General features: G+C 32.7%; 2 protein-coding genes across 5 annotated transcripts; one reads left to right on the top strand and one right to left on the bottom strand.

Annotated features, from left to right (window-relative positions):
- Positions 1 to 9,084: 9,084 nt before the first annotated feature.
- LOC7462475 (guanine nucleotide-binding protein subunit beta-like protein) lies at positions 9,085 to 11,202 on the top strand. Its single transcript, XM_002321469.4, has 2 exons — positions 9,085 to 10,073; positions 10,870 to 11,202. The coding sequence occupies exons 1-2, from the start codon at positions 9,186 to 9,188 to the stop codon at positions 10,966 to 10,968; spliced, it is 987 nt and encodes a 328-aa protein (XP_002321505.1). The 5' UTR covers positions 9,085 to 9,185; the 3' UTR covers positions 10,969 to 11,202.
- A 2,488-nt stretch (positions 11,203 to 13,690) lies between these two features.
- LOC7462515 (uncharacterized) lies at positions 13,691 to 22,908 on the bottom strand. Of its 4 annotated transcripts, none has more exons than XM_024587008.2 (10): positions 22,398 to 22,908; positions 21,838 to 22,307; positions 21,047 to 21,246; positions 19,692 to 19,862; positions 18,058 to 18,372; positions 16,309 to 16,467; positions 16,078 to 16,227; positions 15,747 to 15,953; positions 15,617 to 15,655; positions 13,691 to 15,447 (listed from the first exon to the last, which is right to left on the bottom strand). In XM_024587008.2, the coding sequence occupies exons 1-10, from the start codon at positions 22,882 to 22,884 to the stop codon at positions 13,908 to 13,910; spliced, it is 3,738 nt and encodes a 1,245-aa protein (XP_024442776.2). In that variant the 5' UTR covers positions 22,885 to 22,908; the 3' UTR covers positions 13,691 to 13,907. The 4 variants fall into 4 exon arrangements, with proteins under 4 accessions (XP_024442776.2, XP_002322121.4, XP_024442777.2 ...); XM_002322085.4 differs by having other exon boundaries at positions 19,692 to 19,859; XM_024587009.2 differs by lacking the exon at positions 15,617 to 15,655.
- Positions 22,909 to 24,070: the final 1,162 nt, after the last annotated feature.

The following is a 24,070-nucleotide window of genomic DNA, read 5'->3' as shown; positions in this document are numbered from 1 at the left end:
AAAAACCTATTTTTTTTTTCTAAAACCAAAATTGTTAAAATAGGCTTAGAGTGTGTTTGCCAGACATGCCTTTAAACCAAAACAAAAAAACCTTTAGCAAAAACATTGCCAGCTAAACAGGGTTTTAACCTTTGACCTGATTTTGACTCGACAAGGTTGACCCAAAACTTTTGGTTCGACCATAAAATAAACCAAAGTCCACTAGTTTGACTTGAAAAAAAAAATCAAAACCTAAACCAAAATCCACAACGAAATCAAACTTAAAAAACATAAAAACTTAAAAACTTTTTATCAAAACTTAGAAAAACAAAAAACATGAAGAATACCGAAGAACATTCAACATGAACCCAACAACGTAGATTTTAAATCAGACTAGATATGGATAAATCAAGGACACAAACATGTTAGAAATTATACAAGGATCAATAATCTAGCATTCATGTACTTCGATTATCACTCAAAAACCATGATTTTGTCAAAATAGGTTTCGGTTCAAAACCGAAACCCTAGGATTAAAACCTACTAAAAACATGTAATTGATGCAAATAAATCCTAGATTATTGACTAATAAAGTCGCGCGTAGGATTTTGTGCAAAGAATTTAACCAAAACTAGTTCAAACCATGGAGTTAAGATAATGTTCTTCCCAGAAATATTGCTTAGATACCCGGCACACTCAAGCCTCAAAAACTGACATTTTTAACTTCTAAAACGTGTTTTCTTCATTTTAACAAGTTACATAACCATAACCAAACATGTTAGAATCAAAAACTAATAGATAACATCAACACATCAAAATCATGCAAGACGTTCCAAACTTCAAAATCACCAACTTAAAACAACCTGCAAAAACATTAAATTTTGATTCACAACTGCCTCTTTAAACACTTGCCCAAACCATGCCTAGGAACCAAGAACACACTCTAACAAACTAGAAAAAACATCAATAACCCTACTGTCAGATTTACAAATCACTTTAATTAATTTAATATAAACATCCAAGCATATTCTAAACATTCGACAACATTAATTGATAGCTCCAAACAGGATCAAACAAAGAAAAAAATCATATTCTATGCTTTAATCAAAATCAAAGCTAAAAGTAATATAATGCAACAAATGTTCAAAACACCATAAAACATGAAAGAACAGGCTAGAGATGTGCCTCATGGACATGATCTACTAGGATAAGTGAATATTTTATACCCTTCAAGCTCAAACAATGGTTGTTGCCTTTTAGTTCCTTCTTTTCAAAGTTTGTCACTTTCTCTAAAAGTTGAGGAAATCCTTATTCTAAGCTCTTAAACCTTCACACTTTAGAGTTTCTTTATCAATCTTTTCCTCACCTCCTTCTCTCTTCATGCTCTAATTTTCCAGCAAGTATTTATAGGTTTTTGCTAAGGTTTTTTATGGGTTCAAACATAGATCAATCAAAACTTAGCCCTTTAATCAAAATGAGATAGTTTTGGAGTGCATTTCATAGTTGTGCCCATGCTGGTTTTTTAATGGTGGTTTTGCAACAAACTTGGTTTTTTAAGGTTTTGATGGTTTTCTAAACTTGGAGACCAAAAAGCTTGTTTCTAACCTTTTGATCCTGAGAGAAGCGTGGCCAACATTTGATAAGAACCCACCGATAAGGCTTGAAGTGTGAACACATGAAAAAGATTAATGGTTTTGTGAAATGGGTATAACGACCATCGATGACTGAGTTGACCACTTTCGAGGCTTTGTTGGAGCAGTTTTGATGTTATCATCATTGAAGACCATCTAATCTTGGTAGAGGGTGTGCACACCTTTTGTTTGGATCCAACCTTACTCAATTTAGAGGTCTGTAGTTTCACTTTCATTTATTTGAAAGTGTCAATCTGATCAGCCTAAAATCTGAAAATGCAATGATGACTAATCAAGGAAAAGATGTTGTTGAGTTCATTAAAGAAAATGAGATATAAACATTTGATGAGAGTAGCTAATCTTTGTAGAGGAGGTGTTTCTTAATTGAATGGTGGTGGTTACAACTCCAAAGATGGTTAAAAATGTCACATTTATTTTGCCTAAAAAATGCTTACTCGATCAACTAAAATTATTGAAGAAGAAGCTAAATAGTGGTTGAACGACGCGTCATCTAGGTTAAACCTTAGAAATTATGGTTTTTAATTTGGGATTTGATAGATTTCATTTTAGTCCTTATTCTTCCAATCATTTTTAATTGCACCCGTAATTGTCTTCCAAACTCTTAATTTCAAGCAATTTCACCCCTGCCAAACTCAATCATCAACCTCAAAGTTTAGCATCATTTTCATCTTGGTCCTTGGTTTCTAATTTGTGCACTTGGACCCTTACTTGACCATTAAACGTTTAATTTTCTTAAATTTGGCCTCTAATTTAGTCAATTTCACCCCCTACAATCACATGTCTTTTTCAATTTGGTCTTTGGTTTTGGGTTTCTTCAATCATATCTCTAATTGTCCATCAAACTTCAATATTTATACAATTAAACCCCTGTTTTGATCAAATTAACTCTTTAAAATTGCAAATCAACTTTCAGACTTTAATTTCTTCCAATTAAGGCCTAAATTGACTTCAAATATCAATTTTTCTTGCAATTAAATCCTCAAAAAAATTAAATAAGCCTTCCAAAATTCTTATTAAGTCTTTACCTATCCAAATTTGTATTTCTTTACTTCAAATAAAAATATTTTCACCAAATGACCCTTTTGTCAATCAGAATTGCTTTGCCAATTTTGTCAATCTTATACAAGTTGGTCCTCCAACTTTTCACTTGTTATTTTGGTCTTTCACCACCAACTTGGACAATCTTTTAGGCTTTCTTCATGTATATCCTCTTGTATTTTGGATTTTCTTTTTCTATTTTTTTTCTTTTCTTGATTTTTTATGGGGTCGCGTGGGTAATAACAATACAATCTAGATGTCTTTACCTTTTCTCTTTGTGAAGAGAGTGGTCTCAATTCTGCCAACGTTGAAACCATTTTCAATAAGAAAAATCTTTAATCTATCATACCATACTCTTGGTGCTTGTTTTAAACCATATAAAGCCTTTTTAAGTTTGAAAACATGATCGGAAAAATAAAAGTTTTCAAAACCTTAAAGTTGCTCAATATATACTTATTTCATGATAAAACTATTTAAAAATGTGTTTTTGATATCCATTTGAAAACGTGTAAAATTAGCATGACATACAAAAACTAAAAGTATTCTTATGGATTCTAGTCTAGCCACGAATGCAAAGGTTTCTTTATAATCAATACATTTTTCTTGATTATTACCTTTTGTAACTAGTATAGCTTTGTTTCTCATTATGGTTCCATGTTCATCAATTTTATTCCTAAAAACCCATTTTGCTCCTCTAATGAATTGAGTTTTAGGTCTAGTGACTAGTTTTCAAACATCATTCTTTTCAAATTGGTTTAGATCATCTTGCGTGGCTAAAATCCAATTGCATCTTTTTCGGCTTCTAGGTAGGATTTGGGCTTTATATGCGAAACAAATGCATAATGCTTATTGATATTTCTAAAAGATGTTATAGTCTTAGTTCCTTTAAATGGATTGCCAATAATTAACTTATGAGTATGAGAGCTTACATACCTTAGCTCTTTAATGGCACAAAAGAGTTACTTACCATTTCTTGTTGATGACTTGAGCTTAGTTGATCCTTGTTCATCTCTTCATTGTTGTTCTTCATAAGTGTCTTATTATTAAGATTTAAACATTGAACATTTTAATTTACATCATCTAGAATCTCATCAATTTTTTCATTTTGAGTTTCCTCAAAGACGACATGCATGGATTCTTCAAGAGAAAATGTTTTATTGTTATAAACTCTATAAGCTTTGCTACAAGAGGAATATCCAAGAAAAATACCAAAATCGAAATTTGAATCAAACGCGTTTAAGTTATCCCTAGTATTAAGAACAAAACATTTTAAACAAACACTTTGAAATATGAGATATTGGGTTTCCTTCCTCTTCAAAGCTCATAAAAAGTCTTTCTCAACTTTAGTCTCAAGATAACACAATTTAAAACATGGTAAAAAGTGTTTATGGCTTTTACCTAAAAACATTTAGGGATATTAAATTTATTTAACATTGTTCTTGCCATTTTTTGAAGAAATCGATTTTTTCTTTCCACAACTCTATTTTGTTAGTGAGTCTAGGAATTGAAAAATTATGGTGGTATCATTTCTCTTCATAAAACATTTCAAAAAAATCATTTATAAATTCACTATCATGATCACTTCTTATGTTTATGATTTAAAAACCCTTTTTATTTTCAATTTTTTTTTTAAAACTTTACAAATTCATAAATAGTTTCATCTTTTGATTTTAAAAACAATATCTTGTAAAGTCATCCATAATCATGAACATATATTTATTACCGCTTATGCTTCTAGCTCTAGTTGGTCTAAATAAATTTATGTGTACTAATTCTAAAGGTTTTTCGATAGAAATGTGGTTCTTGCTCTTAAAAGATGTTTTCACTTGTTTACCATTTGACAAACATAACATAACTTATCCTTTTTTAATGCAATTTAAGGGAGTTCTTTAACAAGCTTATTTTTGACAAGTTTAAAAAGAAAACTATTATTAATGCTAGCAATAAGACAACTTTCTATCCTTATACATACGTAAATTTTAATCTTGTAAACATTTCCTTTTATATTACCAATAAACAAAACTTTATCATTTTCAAGGATTAAGCAACATGCATGGTCAAACATGATTTTGAACTCTTTATCACACAATTGACTAATACTTAACAAATTATATTTTAGATCATTCATAAGAAACACATTTTCTATTGAAGGAGAAGACTTACCTCCAATATTACCAACTCCAATGATCTTTCCTTTTAAGTTGTCTCTAAATATGACTTTTCCACTATTGATCTTGGTTATGCTTGAAAACAATGAATCATCTCTAGTCATATGTCTTGAGCAAGCACTATCCAATAATCATTCTTCATATTCCTTTGATTCCTACACACATAAAATCAAGATGAAGTTTTTGGTACCCATACCTTCTTGGGTTTTTTTTCCCGGTTAAGTGGTGGTTCTTTTTCATACCCAAGTCATGCTACCAACTTTGTCCTTCTTCATATAACATGCGTAAATTAAATTATCAATACTTCTACAATGATGACATGTTTGGTTTTAATCATATGATTGTTTGACTTTAACAAAGTAGTTCTTCAAATATTTTTTGTTCCTTTTGGTTTGATACCCTATACCTTTTTTGTTGAAGACATATATTTAACTAGTAAGCATGATATCTAAAATCATAGAACCTTGAGTGAACTTTACTGATGTGGTATTCGATTTGTCTACCTTTTCTTTTAAAGATTTATTTTCCTCTTCAAGTTAGCTAACATTGTCATTATCAATAATAATGCATACTTTCTTTTCTAATGCATCTTTTTCAACAAGTAAACATGCATGACTCTTTTTCAATGAACTATATTTACAACCTAGTGTTTTAAATTCATTATACAATGATTCAAAGGCATTATATAGTTCATCATAAGAGAGGTCACATTCATCATCCAAAGAAATAATCGTATTATCATGTTTAATTTCTATGAAACACATGTTTGCAACATGTTTTTCATTGTCACTTGAGCTAAAGTCTGAGTCAGCACTTCATGTTACTTTCATTTCTCGTTTATGATGGTAGTTCTTCTTTTTATTTTGAAAAAGAGGGCAACTGACCTTAATGTGTCTCGTTTTGTTGAACTTATAGCATCTAAGTGCCTCCTAACTAGATTCTTCCTTATTTCCATCTTTCTTGAAGTTTGAGAACTTTTTATTCCCTTGTTTTTTTCTTAGGAAATTTTAGAATTATCTTATTATAAGTGCAATTTCCTCCTCCACTTCATCATCATCATCATAGTTAACATGGTGTACGGTTTTGAATACCTAGTTTTTTTTGGCTTCTCATCTAATTCTTGCTTTTTCATGGTGATTTTTTTGAGTCATTAGTGAACTGATGAGGTCTTCTAATGGAAGTTTGGTGAGATCTTTAACTTCTCAGATTGTTGTAACCTTTGCTTTCCAATACTTTAGCAAAGACCTAAGAATTTTTCTCACAATATCAGTATTACTATAAGTCCTACCAAGAGCATCTAAACTATTAGTGACAGTTGTCATTCTAGTAAACATACTAGTTGTGAATTCATTTGAAAGCATTTTGAATAACTCATATTGATGTACAAACATATCAATTTTGGATTCTTTAACTTGATTAGTACCTTCATGAGTTACTTTTAAAGCATGTCATATATCACTAGCATTTTTACAAGATGATATTCTATTAAATTCACTTCTACTCAAGATACAATATAAATTGTTTATAGTTTTAACATCCATAGAAAATAACTTCTTATCACCATCGGTATACTCACTTCTAGGTTTATGAATCGTTATATCATTTTCATTCTTAGTAGGCTTGTAAGGTCCATTTTCAATAGATAGTCATAAATCATAATCAATAGATTGAAGATATAAAATCATCCTAACTTTCTAACAGACATAATCATTATCATCAAAGAATTGTGGCCTAGAGGTAGATGCTATTTCATTTTGAACATTTATAGCTAGTGGTTGTCATTCTACTTAAGTCTAAGCAAACTTATATATATGAGAATTAAGCTTCAAAACTAATTGTTGTTCTAGGATTAAGGCAACAACAACACCTAAGGGGAGTTGAATTAGGTGTTCCATTAATTTTGTCAAATAATGCAAATAATCACAAAAGGCACCTATAACACAATAACCAACAATATAATTAAAGTGTTTAAAGTAAAGAGATAAGGAAAGAGAGATTGCAAACTCGGTTTTTAATATGGTTCGACAAGCTTACATTCACATCTCAATTACAATCATACTTGAGTATTATAATTATGATTTGTTTACAACAAGATTCAATTTCTCAAAGAGTTGATCATTCAATTTCTCTATATCTCACTCAATAGCACTTAGGATCATTAAAGGTGTGCAAGTGTAATGAGTGTGAGATTTTATACTCTTGTGCTAGAATATAAAGATTTAATTTAACATAACTTAGAGTATGTTAGGATTCATGATTTCTAGTTGGTTTTTCTTTTGGTATAACTTCTATATCATGTATGTTTAGAATCTCTCCTTAATTCTGCATCATATATATATATATATATATATATATATATATATAAAAGAAACTAGTCGTTTATAGCTACTAGAATGCCTCTAACATCTAAAGTGGTCGATCAGTTCATATGACCATATCATTCAGTCGACCGATTCCTACAAAATTCTTAGGTGTTCATCATGGATTAACAGTGATCGACCAGTTCAGTTTAAAAATCAGTTTTGACAGTTTCAAACCTAGTGAAACTTGAACCGATTAAATATATATCAATCCTATTTATGCATGCAATGTGAAATGTGTGAGTTCATTTTAGTTTGCTATTGAGTAAGATATAAAGATTTAACAATAAGCTCTACAATAAATCCTTAATGGCCAAGTCTTCACTAGCTTTCACCCTAAACTTATTGATGAATTTCTTCTTTCAATTCCATATACTTGTTGATGTGATCTTCATATAAAACATGTTTAAACTTAATCTCATTCAAGTATATCATTAGTCAATTTTCCATTTAATTGCTATCATCAAAATACAAGATATTATAAATATCAATATGTGACCTATAGGTCAACAATAACTTACACATATAACTAATCGAAATTAAGTGTTAACTCTCAATCTATCAAATCCAAATTATTCCAAATCCTTTTTTCCTACTTTGTATCTCTTAATGAGAGGTCTTTTGTACATGTAAATTCTAAACTCAATCATACGCAAATCATGGGATATATATCAACTAGTTTTAATAGCAAAAATCTATCAGAATGATAAATTAGAGACACAATAATTTTTAAAGATTATATTAAATGTAATTAAATATATAAGTATAAATTGAACACAACTCATAAGATAATACGATATTTATAGTCATTTCTCTTAAGTTTGATGTTAATTCTTAAGCATAATAAATTCACTTTTATTGTTTATCTTTTAAAAGTTCATATTTAACAATGCTACCTATATTACCCTTTTCATATACTTATAAAATTACCAATTAAAATAATAAATTGTATGAAAATAAATATTTTAATTTTAAAACAATTTTAAAAAATGTTTAAACAAAAAATTAAAAAAGTTACACAATAAAACTTGTTCTAAATATTTTATATATATAAAAAAAGATTTTCAAATATAGTTTAAGGATTTTGTAGAAAAATACAAGAAGATATAAACTTCCAAAAAAACTTAAAACCAAACTTATTGATCTAAAAAAATTATCATAAACTTGGTGATCATTTATCTTTTAAAATGAACTTGTTTATGTATTTTGTTTTTAAATTCGTAGACAAAGACAAAGGCATTTGTCAAAGAAGTAGTGAGAAGAATTATCTTATAAACACAAAATTAAAAAGCACAATGAAAACTCAAATTAAAAAATAAATAAAAAATATATTGTGAGACATAGAGAGATCATTATTATCAATATAAAGAAAAGGTATTATTATTATTATTATTATTTGAAGGTCAAATAATTAAACCAATTGAGGTTTTACATATGTTTTTACATAGTTTAGTTGACAAATTTATTAATTACGTAAAGGTTGTTGGTATTTATTTTTTATTTTTTTTTATTTTTTGTAAAATAAAAAATTATTTGATTGATTTTAAAATCTATATTCCTGAAGTTAATTTTAAAATATAAATTATAAATGTTAAATTATAAGGTGACAATATAATAACAATTTTGAAAATTTATTGAAAATATTTAATTATTTGAAATCCAATAATAAAAATAATAAAAACAAGTTTTTATCATTTTATTTTCAAAAAGCTTTTGAAAACAAAAACAAATATATACTCAAAAGTTTGAAATAATTTCAAAATAAAGAGAGAGACTGAGAGAGAAGAAATTATTTGGGCTTAGGCGGGGCTGGTGTATCAGAGCCCAGTGATGATATCAAAACTCACAAAACCCTAGTTTGCCCGTGCTTACGCTTTCTCCGTCTATAAATATCTCGTTTCTGCTAACCACTTCCTTCCTCGCTGCCTCTCTTGCTCAAAAACCCTAGAAAACAGCAGCAGCAGCTCTTGTTCTTCTCTGTTCCAGCCATGGCCTCCGATACCCTCGTTCTTCGCGGCACCATGAGAGCTCACACTGACCAGGTTACAGCAATAGCTACACCAATTGACAACTCTGACATGATTGTTAGTTCATCCCGCGACAAATCCATCATTCTTTGGAGCTTAACCAAAGATGAAAAAACCTACGGTGTCGCTCGCCGTCGTTTGACCGGGCACTCCCACTTCGTCCAAGATGTTGTCCTTTCCTCGGATGGTCAGTTTGCTTTGTCCGGTTCCTGGGACGGAGAGCTCCGTCTCTGGGACTTGGCTACTGGTGTCTCTGCTCGCCGATTTGTTGGTCACACCAAGGATGTGTTGTCTGTTGCTTTCTCTATTGATAACAGACAGATTGTTTCTGCTTCCAGGGATAAGACAATCAAGCTGTGGAATACTCTTGGTGAATGCAAGTATACCATTCAAGAGGCTGAGTCTCATACCGATTGGGTTTCGTGTGTGCGTTTTAGCCCAAATACGTTGCAGCCCACGATTGTTTCTGCTTCGTGGGACAAGACAGTAAAGGTCTGGAATTTGACTAACTGTAAGTTGAGGTCTACCCTTGCAGGACATGGTGGGTATGTGAACACTGTGGCTGTTTCGCCAGATGGGTCATTGTGTGCTAGTGGAGGGAAAGATGGGGTGATTTTGTTGTGGGATTTGGCTGAAGGAAAGAGGCTTTATAGTTTGGATGCAGGTGCGGTTATTAATGCTTTGTGCTTTAGCCCCAATAGGTACTGGCTATGTGCTGCCACCGAGAATAGCATTAAGATTTGGGATCTGGAGAGTAAGTTGGTTGTTGATGATTTGAAGGTTGATCTCAAAGCTGAAGCTGAGAAATCCGAGGGTACTACCGGTACTGCTGCTAGTACCACGAAGAAGGTAATACATTTCTCTGCTTTTGTTGTTCTTTTAGTTTTAGTTTTCGGTGTTTTGTTAAATAGGTTGTGCTATATGGATATCCTTTTGCTGATTGTTGGATTGAAAATGGTGATTTCTGTTAATTGCTTGTGTTATTTATATATTTGCTGAGTTGGATGATTTCTGTTAATGGTTTGTTCTCTGGTTAGTCTCTGTGCGCGCGCGCTGCAAGTGCTAAATTTGTATTTGTTGTGAAGTTTTGTATTGCTAGAAAATTGGTTTGTCTGCCTGTTCTGTTGTTAATTCTAATGAGAAGTTGTGATTTTCAGATGTGTTGGAATCGTTTTGCTAGTTGTTTTATGTTGGTTTTTGTTAATAGGGTTGGATAGCTATTATGGCAGGTAAATATGTCTTTTGTTTGTGGACACTGGAAATGTTCTAGAATGAATATTCTTGCCATCCTTATGACTTGTATTGTGCATGTTTTTAGGCATGGAACCATTCAGAGAGATTTGTTTCATTTGGAAAACCAATTAGTTAATTTGAGATGCTTAATTCTGGTCTAGTCAAACATATAATATAGATTTGTTCTTCCTGCCGATTGATAGATTGTTTTCTAAAAATTACTTATTTTGATACTATGCTTTTGCTGATAATGGTAAGATTTTGCACCTAGAACTGTGCAATACATTTGAGTTTTTTATACCTATAGAATCACTTGATGGTACCATGAATAAGATAATGATATATGTCTTTTTTTTGTGGGGACAAGTATAGAGCAATCCCAATTCACATAATTTTGCTTTGTGTTTTGTAGATCTATTGCACATGCTTGAACTGGAGTGCTGATGGAAGCACCTTGTTCAGTGGTTATACTGATGGTGTCATTAGAGTCTGGGGAATTGGTCGCTATTAGGGAGCTTTGAGTAGTTACCAGGCGCCTTCCTTTTTTTCTTTAGTATTTTGAAGACCAATTTAAGATTTTGTTGAAATTATTGGATCTTATGTTATCTCTTGATGCTGGATGTTACACATTGGATTGAGCTGGGGCTATATTTTTGTTTTTCATATCACATGTTAGATATGTTGGTTTTGAATTTCACATTGGTACAAGTGGTTTATCAAGTTAATTGATTTCGATTCTCCTTTCTATTTGGCGTTGCAAATATTATAGCATCTGCATCATAAGCGTTGATGCTCTCATTTTGAATCAATACTGATTGTGCTTTGTTACGAAGAGTCTGGTGAAGGCCAGCTCCAGAAGGACTGATTTTTGACTAGCTGATATTGTTGTCTAATAAAGTGTATATGCTTATCAAACATAGTTGTCCTGTATTCCCCTATCGTGAATGTGTTAGGTATTGCTCTTTGCCTCGGCAAATCTTACATTATGCCCATTTAACTGGTCATGGATAATGGATGAATGAGTAATATTTGCTACTGGAGCACTGCATGAAGGGAGAATTCTCGGCTCTATCAATTGGAGGCTTGAAGTTCTTAAGGTTATTTGTGCATCTGATCGATTTAGTTCTGCTAGACAACAAGAATGAATCCGATGTAATCCTTGAGCTACAAAGAAAATCTCGTACAGGGTAAAATCCAAGGAAGATACCAGATAAAGAAGGTTGATGGATGTTGAATGGAAATGGAGTGCAAACTCTTGGCAAAAATTTTAAAAAAATCCCTGGAAATTAATTGTGATGTGGTATAAGAAATTAATGGTGTGATGTTACTCTGTTTTTAGATTAGTGAAAAGTCAAGCTTTTTTTTCCTTAAATATTTTTTAGGATTCTTTTGCTTTTTTTTTCCTTAAATATTTTTTAGGATTCTTTTGTTTTTCTTTTTTTTAAAAAAAATTAATTAACATTAAACTTATAAAACTTTATAATTTGTTATAAAGTTATTTAAGTATTATAATTCAAGTCATGTTTAGATTGGTCTTGTTTTTTTATTTTTTTTTTCTTATCTTCATCTTTTATTATTTAGTTTATTAAAAATTAAAATTTATAACTTTTTTATAACTTTTTATGATGTATTATGATTTCATGATCCTGAAATGCGAGTTTTACAATTTAATTATCTTAATATAGGTTATTTATTTTAACTAATTTTTTTTAAAATTTTATCCTTTGTATGCATTTACATGGTGGATAATATTATTCAAAAATTAGATCTAAGTAAAACAAGGAGAAATCCATGATGAATTTAAAATTGAGGTTAAAAGCTTTTTTTTTGTCTTTATATTATATTGTTCTTTTTTTTTTCTATATAATTCCTATATATTTTTTATACTTTCAATTTTAATTTAAACGTTTATTTTCCTTACACTCAAATTCTTAAACTAAATAAAAAAAATAATTATCGATTTGATCACTTTTCAGCAATAAAAACATTATTCTTGGTGTTAATAAATTGAGAAGAATTTAATAGTGGTTGGTTTTATCTCTAGACATTCATAAAAAAAAATCTAGTTTAATTTAGTTTTTTTTATTTGATTAATTTTAATTTTTTTTTTAGTAAGTTTTTAGTATTTTAGGGTTGTTATATCATTTATAAAGGAGTTTGCGGTGTTTTAGAGATGACATCAAAAATTGGATTTATGGCCAAAAACAAAAGAAGTAAACCTCCCTCAAGTTTTTGTTATGAGCATAAACGATCAACAATTGTCCGGTTGAGCGATTAAAGTGATGGGTTTTAAATTTGGTGATCTTCCCTCATTTAGGTTCGAATCCTGTTGTCCACATTTGCCCAATTTTCTTTCTTCAAGTTCATTCATTTTTTTTAGCAAACTTTATTCTCTCCCTTTTTTTATGTGTGGACGCTTTTTAAGTGTTTTTTTTTTAGTTTTTAAGAATATTTGAGAATATTATGCTATCACGCATATTGGTAATAAAATTTGGATAGTATTTTTTGAAAAAAAAAATAACAAGTGACATGTAAATAAATTAAAAAAAATCTATAAAACAATTATTAAAAATTAATATTGAATGTTGAAATTGAAACAATATAATAAAATAAAAAATAATTTCTAAAAAAATAAAGTTATTAAACTTAATTGGATCCATGTCCTGAATTGTGAGTTTGACTTATTTACTTGGATTGATTGAGAATTAAACTTTCAAATTTATTTTCAGTTTTTTTTCTATAAGATTATCGCAATTTCAAATAAATATCTCAACTTTGAGTTGGTGCTCAGTTTTGTGAGCTTTTATTTTTTATATAATTAAATAAAAAAAAGGTTACAAAACAAAATATTAAACTCAAAAAAATCTAAAACTCAAGTCATGGATTTAGTAGATTAAGTTACAAAACCTGACTCGTTTTTTTTTTTAAATTAAACTATACTTTTACTTATTATTCAAATTTAATTACATTGTCAAAAAGTAGTAGTTTGTCTAAAAGCAGTATCGGTTAGAGGTCCATTACCGTTGCATACATAGCTGCTTTTGGGCTTGTTGAGGTACATGAATTTTGTAGCTTCTTTGGTCTCCCTTGAGCAGTTGTTTTTCACCGATTTTATCAAATCTGGACACCATGAAATCACCTCTGATTTTGATTAGAATTTAAAAATATTAAGCCATATAAAAGGCACCTTACTGAAATAGCTTCTTCTTTTTTTTTTTTTTTTTCTTGTGGAATAAAATAAAATTGCTCCGTTTTCAAAACTTTTAATGTGTTAGTTTCCGCAGAAGTAACAATCACATTCAATTGTATACTACAAAATTCAGTGTACTCAGTCTCCAAGCAAAGCCCCGCCTCCACCAGAATTCCTTCTTCGTTTCTTTTCCGCACTGCACAAAACGTTCCTATTTACAGATTTCTCTAACCCTGGAGATGTAAGCTCTCCGTTCATGATCAGCGTTTTGAACGTCTTTTATAGTACTTTAAGGCTTCCCCACTGGCTGATGGAGAGTGGCTGGACCGTCCACCTGGCTCAATGTCATTGCCTATGATAGTTGGCTTGCTACTTGATCCAATTGAGTTCTTTACAGAACATGACAACTTGTCTGGACCTGTATCATTGCGCGGTTGTTCTGCCCCTTTGGAATGCAGCTGCGGCCCCTTTCTTGAATGGGAGTGGGTGTTAACCCTAGAACCACTTCCAGCAGGAGAAATGTCACCGGGCTCAAGAACAGCTTCCTGGTCGATGCTTCCTGGTTCTCTCACTCCTTCCATGGGAGCGAATATGCCACGATTGTTCACATCTAACTCACAGCGCTCTGTCTGCATATGATTTGATTGATGTGCGTACATATCACATGATAAACCGTTCTCTGAACTTCTGCCATGGGAGCATGTCTGTCCTTCACTATTGCGCACAGCAGAGGACAATTTATTACCATTGCTAGGTTGATCTACTCTGGAGAGCACCTCAGGCCTCGTTATCATACTGGAGGATGAGCAAGCCTGATCAGCATTTTGTGCAACTTTAAGTCTTTTCTTCTTTGATTTATCCCTAAGGAAGGAGGCAAGCACAACGTCATCTTCATTTTTCGTTTCTAAAACCTTCTTAGAACAAGATTTGCCTCTGGCTTTTGATTTTTTGCTGGTATCCTGCTGACAAGGAACAGCAGCAAAACATTGGTCTTTCCTTGATGGTTCTTCATTTCTTATTTTCCTCCTGCATGGAAGCTTAAAAGCCTTCCTCTTCTCATTTGTAGGGGTCCCAAATAAAGAGGATTTGTTCATGATTTCAGTACTAGTTACTCTTAATTCTGAATTCTCATGGGGCGGCAGCAGACAGTCAAGGCTACCTGTCCATTCTGAACTCTCTGAATGTAGTTTGGGTACCCTCTTCTTGCCAGGAGCATCACGCTGACCAAGTATGTTGTCCTCTTCATTGGTTGTCACTAAATTTGAATCCAGATAATCATTAACCAACGCACTAGCATCAATAGTAGTTTCTGATAACACAGAACTCCCTTCACTTGATTTAGCACATATGTTCTTCCTAGAATGCTGCTTATGAGCTCTTCTTTTCTTACTTGATGTGGTACTGTTCGGGTGAAAGGTCTGAGAAACGTCACCATTTATTATTCCAGCATCCAAGTTTTCAGGGGGTGACAGGAGAAGACTCTTGCTGTTTCCATCTCTGTCCACAGGCTTACGTCCCTTAGGATGCAAGTCAGGAAGCTGCTGGTTCTGACCGGAATCAACCCCTTGAAAGCTGGTTGTCATTAATGGTGTCAAATTAGAATTAGATGATGGATGATCTTGACCTCGTTCAGCATGTCTGTTATTTTCTGAACAGTATTCCATTGTTGTCTCAGTCACAACAGAACGACTTCCACCTAAGTTGCCAACCTGAGTGCCATCAGGTATCTCTGGCACTTCCTTGGAAGAAATTTGCACCTTTTTCCTACTCCTGTTTGATCTAATCTTCTTTGAAGCATTACTGCATTCCACAAAAAAGAGAGAAAAAATCAGAGCCATAATTGAACCAAGAACGAGCCTACAGATACTGATAGACATAATTCCATAGTAGCTTAATAATATGACATGCAAGAAAAACAAAATCCTAATACATGAACGAAGCAAGTAACATGACTTGAAAGATAACTTACCCAGGTGCAGCAACTTTTTCCATCTGAGATTCTTCCCTCCTGCACAGAAGGGAAGGCCTCAGATCAAATACAGGGTGCACTAAAAAAACAAAAAACAAGGTGGCAATATTTGTTATTCTGAACAGCATACCTTAACTTTCTCTTACGTTTCCTAGATTGATCCATCTTTTCAGGATCAGATACTGGTCCCGTAATTGCCAGTGGAACAAAATCATTTGGGCCAAGTGCTGGCCGCTCTGACTCACGATCTACAAAGTTGCTTATAAGAGCAGCTTTCTGCATCCTCCTAGCCGCCTGTAACAAAGGCACTTCATGTGGAACCAACACCTTCCATCTCCTGGTTATGCAAATAGATGCAAATGAGAACAAAATCTAGAGAAACTTCATATGATGAAAAAAAGTACAATGAACAACACAATCAGAGATTTTAAATCCATCCATTAAAATTCAAAACATGATACCTCAAACACTGATTATCAGTTCTTTGTGGGAGACGTTCAGCAACCTTAGACCAGCAATATCCACATTCTTCAATTGCTGCTTTTAACCTCAAATCCTCTTCTTCAGTCCATTCATCCCGATTCATAGAAGGATCTAAACAATTAACCCATCTGTCACATAAATAAAAAGTCAACATTACTTCATATTGTCTACAAAATTAAATCTACTTCGACTTTGAGATTATACTGCACCTTTCTCTACACTGCACTTGAGTTCTACCTGGCACAAATTGAGCTATTTTGTCCCATTTCTTTGGACCAAAAAGCTTTACAGCTACTTTCAGGCGTTTGTCTTCATCCAGAGTCCACCTCCCAACCCTTCGTATGGCAGGATGAAGGGTTTTCTTCCATCTGTATATTGAAACATCGTGATGGTACACTCATTTAACAGAACTGGACTTAACAGATGCACAAGAATCATATAAGAAAATCTGTTGTCTGCAGTAATGATCGTCATCAGATGGAAGGCATGGATTAACACATGAATCAATTCAAGAACTAATATAAAGGATGAATTGAGGCCACTGATGGTGCAGAAGAAAGAAAGTGAACTTTCATGGAACCAAAAAAACAAAAAACAAAAGAAAGAGTGTAAACTCCTCAAAAAAATGCTTCAGTGAAAAGACATATTATGACACCTTTGATGACACATTTAAGCATGTTTGGCAATGCTGAGACTGAATATATACAGTTGACAGCATGGTTTGTAGGCCACACGACCTGTGTTTGTGGCCAGGACCTCGGTGCCAACCACAGCTTAATTGGAAGATTAAAAATACCTAAGGAGTCTTCAAAAACAGCTTACAAGGATAACCAAATAGAATCTACTAGTAGAACTTTCTAGATTTGTGTAATGGTAGGATAAAATCAAGAAGGCCCAATTGAATTTACAGATATAAGATCAAGTACGGGGGGGGGGGGGGGTGTATTGCCACATTAATTTGTGAAACATAGAGAAAAAGAAAAACACACATATGATGTGTACACCACATTTTCACCTTTTGGGTGAAGGTGACAAGTAAAACAAATAATCCTGGAAACAAAACTGACAAAAATAAACCCTGATCTATCAACTAGGTGACTAAATGATTTAAACAAGTTACAAATATAAAATCCTTGATGATTTTACAGGGAGGTATCCTCCATCAAACTAAAGGCAGATTTAATTCTAAAAAGACAATCCATCCTTGGCATTTATCACAATCACAAAATTCTAAAAAGAATAGAATGACAGTATTGGAGAATGAATCACATAATACCATGTATATAAGCTCCATTCATTTAAAGGCAGATTTAATTGGAAATCTTCCGCTAGCTTCATCATTTTTTTTAAAAAAAAAATCTCACCGGAATACACAATTTTAATGCGCAATCTTTAGGTTGTGTAACTTGTTGAGAAATTTTCATGGAATTTAAAAACTATAGAAAACACATTAACTAGTAGAAAATGAAAATTATTCTCTTGGAAAAACTTGTTTTCTATTTCTCCAATTTTCTAGAAAATTGAAAAACACCAAAAAGTTGTTTTCCAAGTTCTCCAGTATAAAAACAAGGGCCTTGTTTGGTTTATCTGACTTTTATGCCTATTTCTTTTATTATTTTAATGTAAGCCAAACAAGGCCTTATTTTTTATTGTGGAAAATTTGTATTCAATAAACATGTTTCCTTAATTTTCCATGGAAAAATCTTTATAAAATAAATAAGAAACTAGAGATGGAAATTACAAAGCATTTTTCTTTCCGTGGGGAAAATGCTATCAAGAAATTACAAGAATAAAAGGTAATGTGGGAAAGGAAAGTGCTTCACACTTGTTTTTATAGAGTAAATGGAGATAAAAAGAGAAGAAAAGTATGAAGGAAATTTCGCACAGAGAATTCAGCGACTAAAAGGATGTGCTCAAATTAAATACTTACAAGAAATGTTTAGAGGGAACAAACTGACCTGTTAGAGCATTGAGTACCAGCTCGTCCTTCCAAAGTACAAGCCACAGACTGCCAATCTCTTTCACCATAAGTTTCTACAGCAATGCGAAGTTGAGCATCCTCCTCCTTGGTCCACTCCCTCTTCAATATGCGCGCATTTAAACTCCTCTGGAAGCGAGATAGACACTGAGATGGAGTCCTATTCGTTCCCAATGATACTGCAATATCAAACCAGTTAGTGACCCCCTTCTCCTGGACATTTAACAAGAGATTCTTATCCTCTTTGATGGTCCATGGACTTTGATTTATCAACAGATCTTCGAAATTCAGCCACCTGCAGGCATTAACCATTTACATCAAGATAAACACATGTAACAAGCAATTCAGAATTGATAACACTTTTACAAGATAAAAATATGTAAGCACACAGGAATCTGTGATGACAATCATCATAGACGTAATCACACTGCTGTTTTGAGTAAAGCAGAAGTCACTTATGGGTCCCACCTGTATGACTTGCATTAACCTTGCACTTTTTTTCAAAGCGAGAAATGGTAAAGATGTCTGTGATGATCATCATCATAGAAGTCTGCGAATCTAGCTTGACAGGGGCTTCATAGAAAATAAATAAAAATGAAAACACTTGTCAAGAACAGCACAAATGGAGACCAGAAGCAAATCGAACACGGCCCTAGTGATAGCTTTCCACTTAGATCGCCTAAATTAAATTAAATGGATTCTTAAGAGGGACATCGAATGTCTCTTTTTTGGGAAGGTCCTAGAAGGTTGTCTGATTCTCGAGTGAGTTCCAATTCCTTCCAGATATTAGGCGAGAATCTCTACAAAGGATCTAGGCATCAAGGGAGAATGCCGCGATATGCAATAAGCACACTGTGGCAAATCTCCCAATCACTTCCAACGAAATTTCATCAAAAGTCCAGTTTACAGGTATTTTGACGGTGTTGAGACCATTAAGGAAACAGAAGAACCTAGAACTAGAAATCCATTAGAAAATGCCAAGAGTACATAAAATAACAGAAAACTATGAAAGGGAATCAAATGTGTTTAGATACATACTTTGTTGAGAAATGAGATGACTTTTTTATAAATATAATTTGGGTGCTAGACAGAATGTTAACTTGTGGAACTTGGATCTCATTTGACATGACTAAATAAAAATTAAACAGAAGCTAAATGCTGCTTGCAAAATGTTAGGATTTTTATTTCACTAAGACATTATTAATAACATCTACAACCAATTAAAAAATTAGTTCTCCTATTAGCTGAAATGTGTTGCCTATCATCAAAGAAAGTAAAAGGTAATCCCAGATACCAACTGCGTAGTTTACAAACTAAAATTAATACAAGAGAAATCACCTAGTCATAAAGTCATAAACAAACCAGCCAACAAAGCAAGGATAAGAGGTCAATTAACTAGATAGAAGGGGAAAACATGGGCATAGAAGGTAAAGGATGTGTGGCAAGGTTAATATTTCATAGACTACCAGAAGTTTTTTATTGTCAATTTAATAATCAAATGGCAAACAACAAGTCTATGGTTAAATACTTTACAAAATGTTCAAAACAAGCCATGCAAAGAAGGTTCATAATTTGACTGCAAAATAAGAGTTTACTGTTAAAGAGACTAACTACCGTGCTTCACACTCTGCACCAGAGCGACCTGCAACATACGAGGAAGCCAACTGATCCCAATTAACCCTTGGAAGAAACTCTCTAATCTTTTCTGGGGTAATTTCAAGATCTCTGATTGATACTAGAATGCTATCCAAATTTTTTCCATCTTCAGGAGATCCTTCTGAACTACTTCAAAATAAAGCATGTCAGAAAAAGAAAAGCTAGGTAAACAACAACAAAAAAATAAAAGTGAAACCCGAAGAAGTCATTAATATGTATAATGCAATGCCTAAAAGTTTAATAAACAAGAACTGAAGGTGCATCCGTGCATGTATGCATCGATTTTCCCCGAAGATACATGCAAGGCTTAAGGCATACATACAAAGACAAACAAAATCAATGCATCAGCCTTTATCACTAAAGGACTTAGGATATCCTATTTTTGCACCTACACCACATAGATACACACACATCATACATATATAGACACGTAAACTCAAGCCCCCTCCCCTCTTCTACCGCCTTCACACCCACAAACAAAACAAAATATGAGAAACTCCACGTAATCTAAAGTGGAATGATTTTCTAAATTCTAATGACTAAATGTGCATAGAAGTGTTACATATGCATGTCCAGGCCCAAATTAAAGTTTAAACTGTGAAGCACCTTTTCTCTTAAAAGACGCATATTCAGCAAAGAGCAGTCTGTGCAAAAAGCACAAGCTTTTGACCATGTTGCTAAAATGTGCATGTTATAGTTTCTACTGAATTATACAGGTGATTAATTAGGCCCTTGAACAACATTTATTTCATAAAATGCTCACAGCATAAATTTCCCTTTCAAATATTGATCAACATTAATAAACATATAAAGCATTCAAAATGTAACAAATAAACTGTGACATCAAATTTTTATCATATAGTCTGTGCATGAAACTAAATTGTAGCCACATAAGTAAAAAACTGCTTAACCAAATTCTATAAATGGATTGTGGTAACTTTTTTTTCATCAAAATAAATGTACGTTGGGAGCTTTAGACATTCTGGATTTGATAGTTTGCTAATTCCACTGCATATCACACATGTCAGACCTTCTAGTTCACTAGCAAATCAACAACTAAAGCATCTAAAATTGACCAAAAAAATAGGCGGACATAAAGTTTTTAATAGATGGCAGACAGAAAACACAAGAAAGCACCAAATGTTCATAGAAGTTAAAAAGGAATGCTTTGCAATAATAGGAAATTATTAAATGTTGACACACTATATCATAAAATGTAAGATTTGGAAGTCAAGAAGACTGGGTTGGACAGGGCTGCAACACCCTTAAGATATAAATTTTTGAGCCATCAGTAAAAATATAATTGAACATACCTGAATTGATCCATGGAAAACTGAAGCATTATTTCTTGGAATTGTTGTCTTATTCCCTTTCCAAGATTTTCCTTCTCTGTCTCTGTCCACTTTTTACGATTCAGTGAGAGTGGAAAATTAGTCAATGCTGTTCTATAATTAGCAACATGCGAGTTCTCCACTGGCCCATCTTGCAAAGGAGAGACCTTTTTACCATTAACCTACATCAACATGATGTGTCCTTGGTGAAGAAAAAGCATTCAACTTCAAATTATAAAGACAACTAATATAATCCAACTCAAACACCTCTATAAAACTCAAGCCACTAATGTTACATGGGTTCAGAATTGTCAAAATTTCAATGCCTTAAACTTGTAAAATTTGGGCATATAATGAAACACCTATAGAGATAGGGATATGAGGCACAAATGGGCAAAGAAAGGCTTCAGACGAATTCTAAAATTGAAAAGGCCATGATTAGTAAATAAAAAAGCTCATGCTCACATACATTGGTGCTCGCGAAGACTGACCCTTCAACTCAATGAAAACACCTACTTGCTTCTAATAGTACCAAGCACCATTACATATTCATAACGGAAATATTCCATGCAAGGTGAATTTTTACAATAATTTATTTCTGAGTTACTGTAATTGGCCGTATAACTCGTATAAAGATATTTCACCAAAAAACTCATTCAGACAATGGAGAAATGGATCCCTAGATAAAAATAAAAGGATCTAAGCAGTATAATAATCAAATGAAATACTTCAGTAAGCAGTATTTAAATGCCTAAAATAAACAGGATGATTACCTTCGGATGCTTAGAATTTGATGTCTTTCGTGCTGACACTAATTGGATCCGTGGATCCTTCCTCAAGGACAACGCCATTCCCGTAATTTTTCTACACGAAAACTGAAAATCTTTCAAAATTTTCACCTTGTCCTTCAATTTATTATTCTCCTCAATTCTTGCTTCAATCTGAATTAACTTATTTTGAATAAACTTCTGACACGACCTATTCCTCTTAATTGCATCAATAAACACCTGAGCCGACTTCGGAAAACTAGAGTAGTCCAACTCCAACGTAGATAATCTACCACTATCCAATTCATTCTCCTCAGCAGAAGCAGAATTCCCTATCTCCACATTATCACCAAGCAAATTCGCAGCATTATCATCTTGTTCAGTAACAGGTAACACTTCACAAGCAGTATTTCTTTCAGCTAATGAATTATCCGAAACTCCAACCTCAGATTTCTCCATTTCAGTTTTCAATTTTTCTACATTAAACAAAATAAATTCAATTATAAGCTAAAATTAGAGAAATCTTAATTAAAAGAAGTAAATCTAGATGCGTAATTACTACTTACCTTGATTGTTATTGTTATCATAGGCGGCAAAACGGCGTTTAACAGCACAGAGTGTTTCGAAATCATCCTCCTCGTCATCTGAAACCGGCGGAAGCGCACAAAGAGGTTTTAAAGATAACGGCTCGAGTGAATTCGCCGATGTCGCAAACCGATTCTGGACGCTCCGAAACAATTCAAAGTCATCCTCGCTCCCCGAATCCGAAACGGAGGCGCCACCACAGGAATTTCCATCTGCTTCACCGCTTCCGTCGGAGACAGCGGCGGAAGGAGAGATATTGGTGAGGTTAGTGCCAGTTAGTAAGCAAGCTTGCCTGAGAGCCTCCATGTCGTTTTGGAAGTCGTCGTCGTCATCTTCTTCCTCCTCCTCATCGTCGTCATTTGGGCGTCGGAAACGAGACATTGTGTGATCACACGATGGCGTATGAAGGAATTTCTTAGGGTTTAAGGAGAAGAATTGTGGTGGAGATTCGAGGGAAAAAGCCTTCATGAAATAATTTTGGCTTCCATATTTTATTAAGCCCTGTTTGGTATTGGAACAGATAAGAATTGGCTAAATTTTATTTTTTTTTATTTAAAATTAATTTTTTTATATTTTTAGATGGTTTTGATGAGTTATATTAAAAATAATTTTTAAAAAATAAAAAAATATATTATTTTAATATATTTTCGAGTGAAAAATATTTTAAAAGGCTATTGTTATCACACTCTTAAACATTTTCTAATTTGATGTGGCGACTAGGAGGTTCTTGTTTTTGTTTTTAATTTTGATATGTTTCCGAGCTAAAAATATTTTAAAAAATTATTGTTATCACACTCGTAAACACTTTTTAATTTGATGTGGCGACTAGAAGGTTTTTGTTTTTGTTTTTAATTTTGATGATCATGCTTATATGGGTCGGGCTGAACCAAAAGCCTACTTAATTAGTTCCTTATAGAGTTAAGTTCGTATTAATTTTAAGAGACCATTTAGAAACGCATATAAAACCTTGTTTTTAAAAAATTGATTTTTTTTATATTTTTAATTATTTTAATATGTTAATGTCAAAAATAATTTTTAAAAAATAAAATAAAATAAACATTATTTTGACGTATTTCCGGGTAAAAAACACTTTGAAAAGCAACTGCTTCTACACTCCTAAACACCCCCTGAGTCATAGTTATTAAACCTGGTTTGAAGGCTGACCTGACCAAGTGGCTAATCCCAGGTCACACGGATTAACTCGGGTCAACCCAAGAAAATAAAAAAAAATAATATTTGAGGTTTTAGTAAATAATGCATATACATGTAGACTATATAAAAAAAAATATGAAGCATAAAGTGTAGTATAGTTATCTCAGACCGAAAAGTTAAAAAAACAATTTATGTGGATATAAGCTAATATATAGTTATTCCACATCGAAAAATTTAAAAACAATTCATATGGATGTAGGTTATAGAAAAAAAGATGTAAGGTTAAGTATTCATAAATTAATTTATATTTTTAAGGTATATTAAAATAAAAAAATGTTAAAAAAGAGTCGAGTCTCACCTGGATTATTTCGGGTCATCCAAGTTTCGAGTTGACCAGATAGGTCACCCAGTTTGACCAAGCCAATTGTATCTTTGAGTTTTTATGGTTTGAAACTCGGTTAAGGCCCCAAGTCAACCAAATGGGTTGGGCCGAGTTTCATAA

This window comes from Populus trichocarpa, chromosome 15 (assembly GCF_000002775.5).
Source record: "Populus trichocarpa isolate Nisqually-1 chromosome 15, P.trichocarpa_v4.1, whole genome shotgun sequence".
Taxonomy (NCBI): Eukaryota; Viridiplantae; Streptophyta; class Magnoliopsida; order Malpighiales; family Salicaceae; genus Populus; species Populus trichocarpa.
Note: the sequence above shows the minus strand (reverse complement) of the source record. Positions and strands in the feature narration are given on the sequence as shown.

Excerpts from the sequence above, each read along its gene's own strand:
- LOC7462515 (XM_024587008.2), bottom strand. The coding sequence starts at position 22,884 with ATGAAGGCTTTTTCCCTCGAATCTCCACCACAATTCTTCTCCTTAAAC. Across the intron at positions 22,308-22,397 it reads TGATAACAATAACAATCAAG|AAAAATTGAAAACTGAAATG; the intron begins GTAAGTAGTAAT and ends TGTTTAATGTAG. Across the intron at positions 19,863-21,046 it reads TTTTCCATGGATCAATTCAG|TAGTTCAGAAGGATCTCCTG; the intron begins GTATGTTCAATT and ends TTTATTTTGAAG.
- LOC7462475 (XM_002321469.4), top strand. The coding sequence starts at position 9,186 with ATGGCCTCCGATACCCTCGTTCTTCGCGGCACCATGAGAGCTCACACT. Across the intron at positions 10,074-10,869 it reads CTGCTAGTACCACGAAGAAG|ATCTATTGCACATGCTTGAA; the intron begins GTAATACATTTC and ends TGTGTTTTGTAG.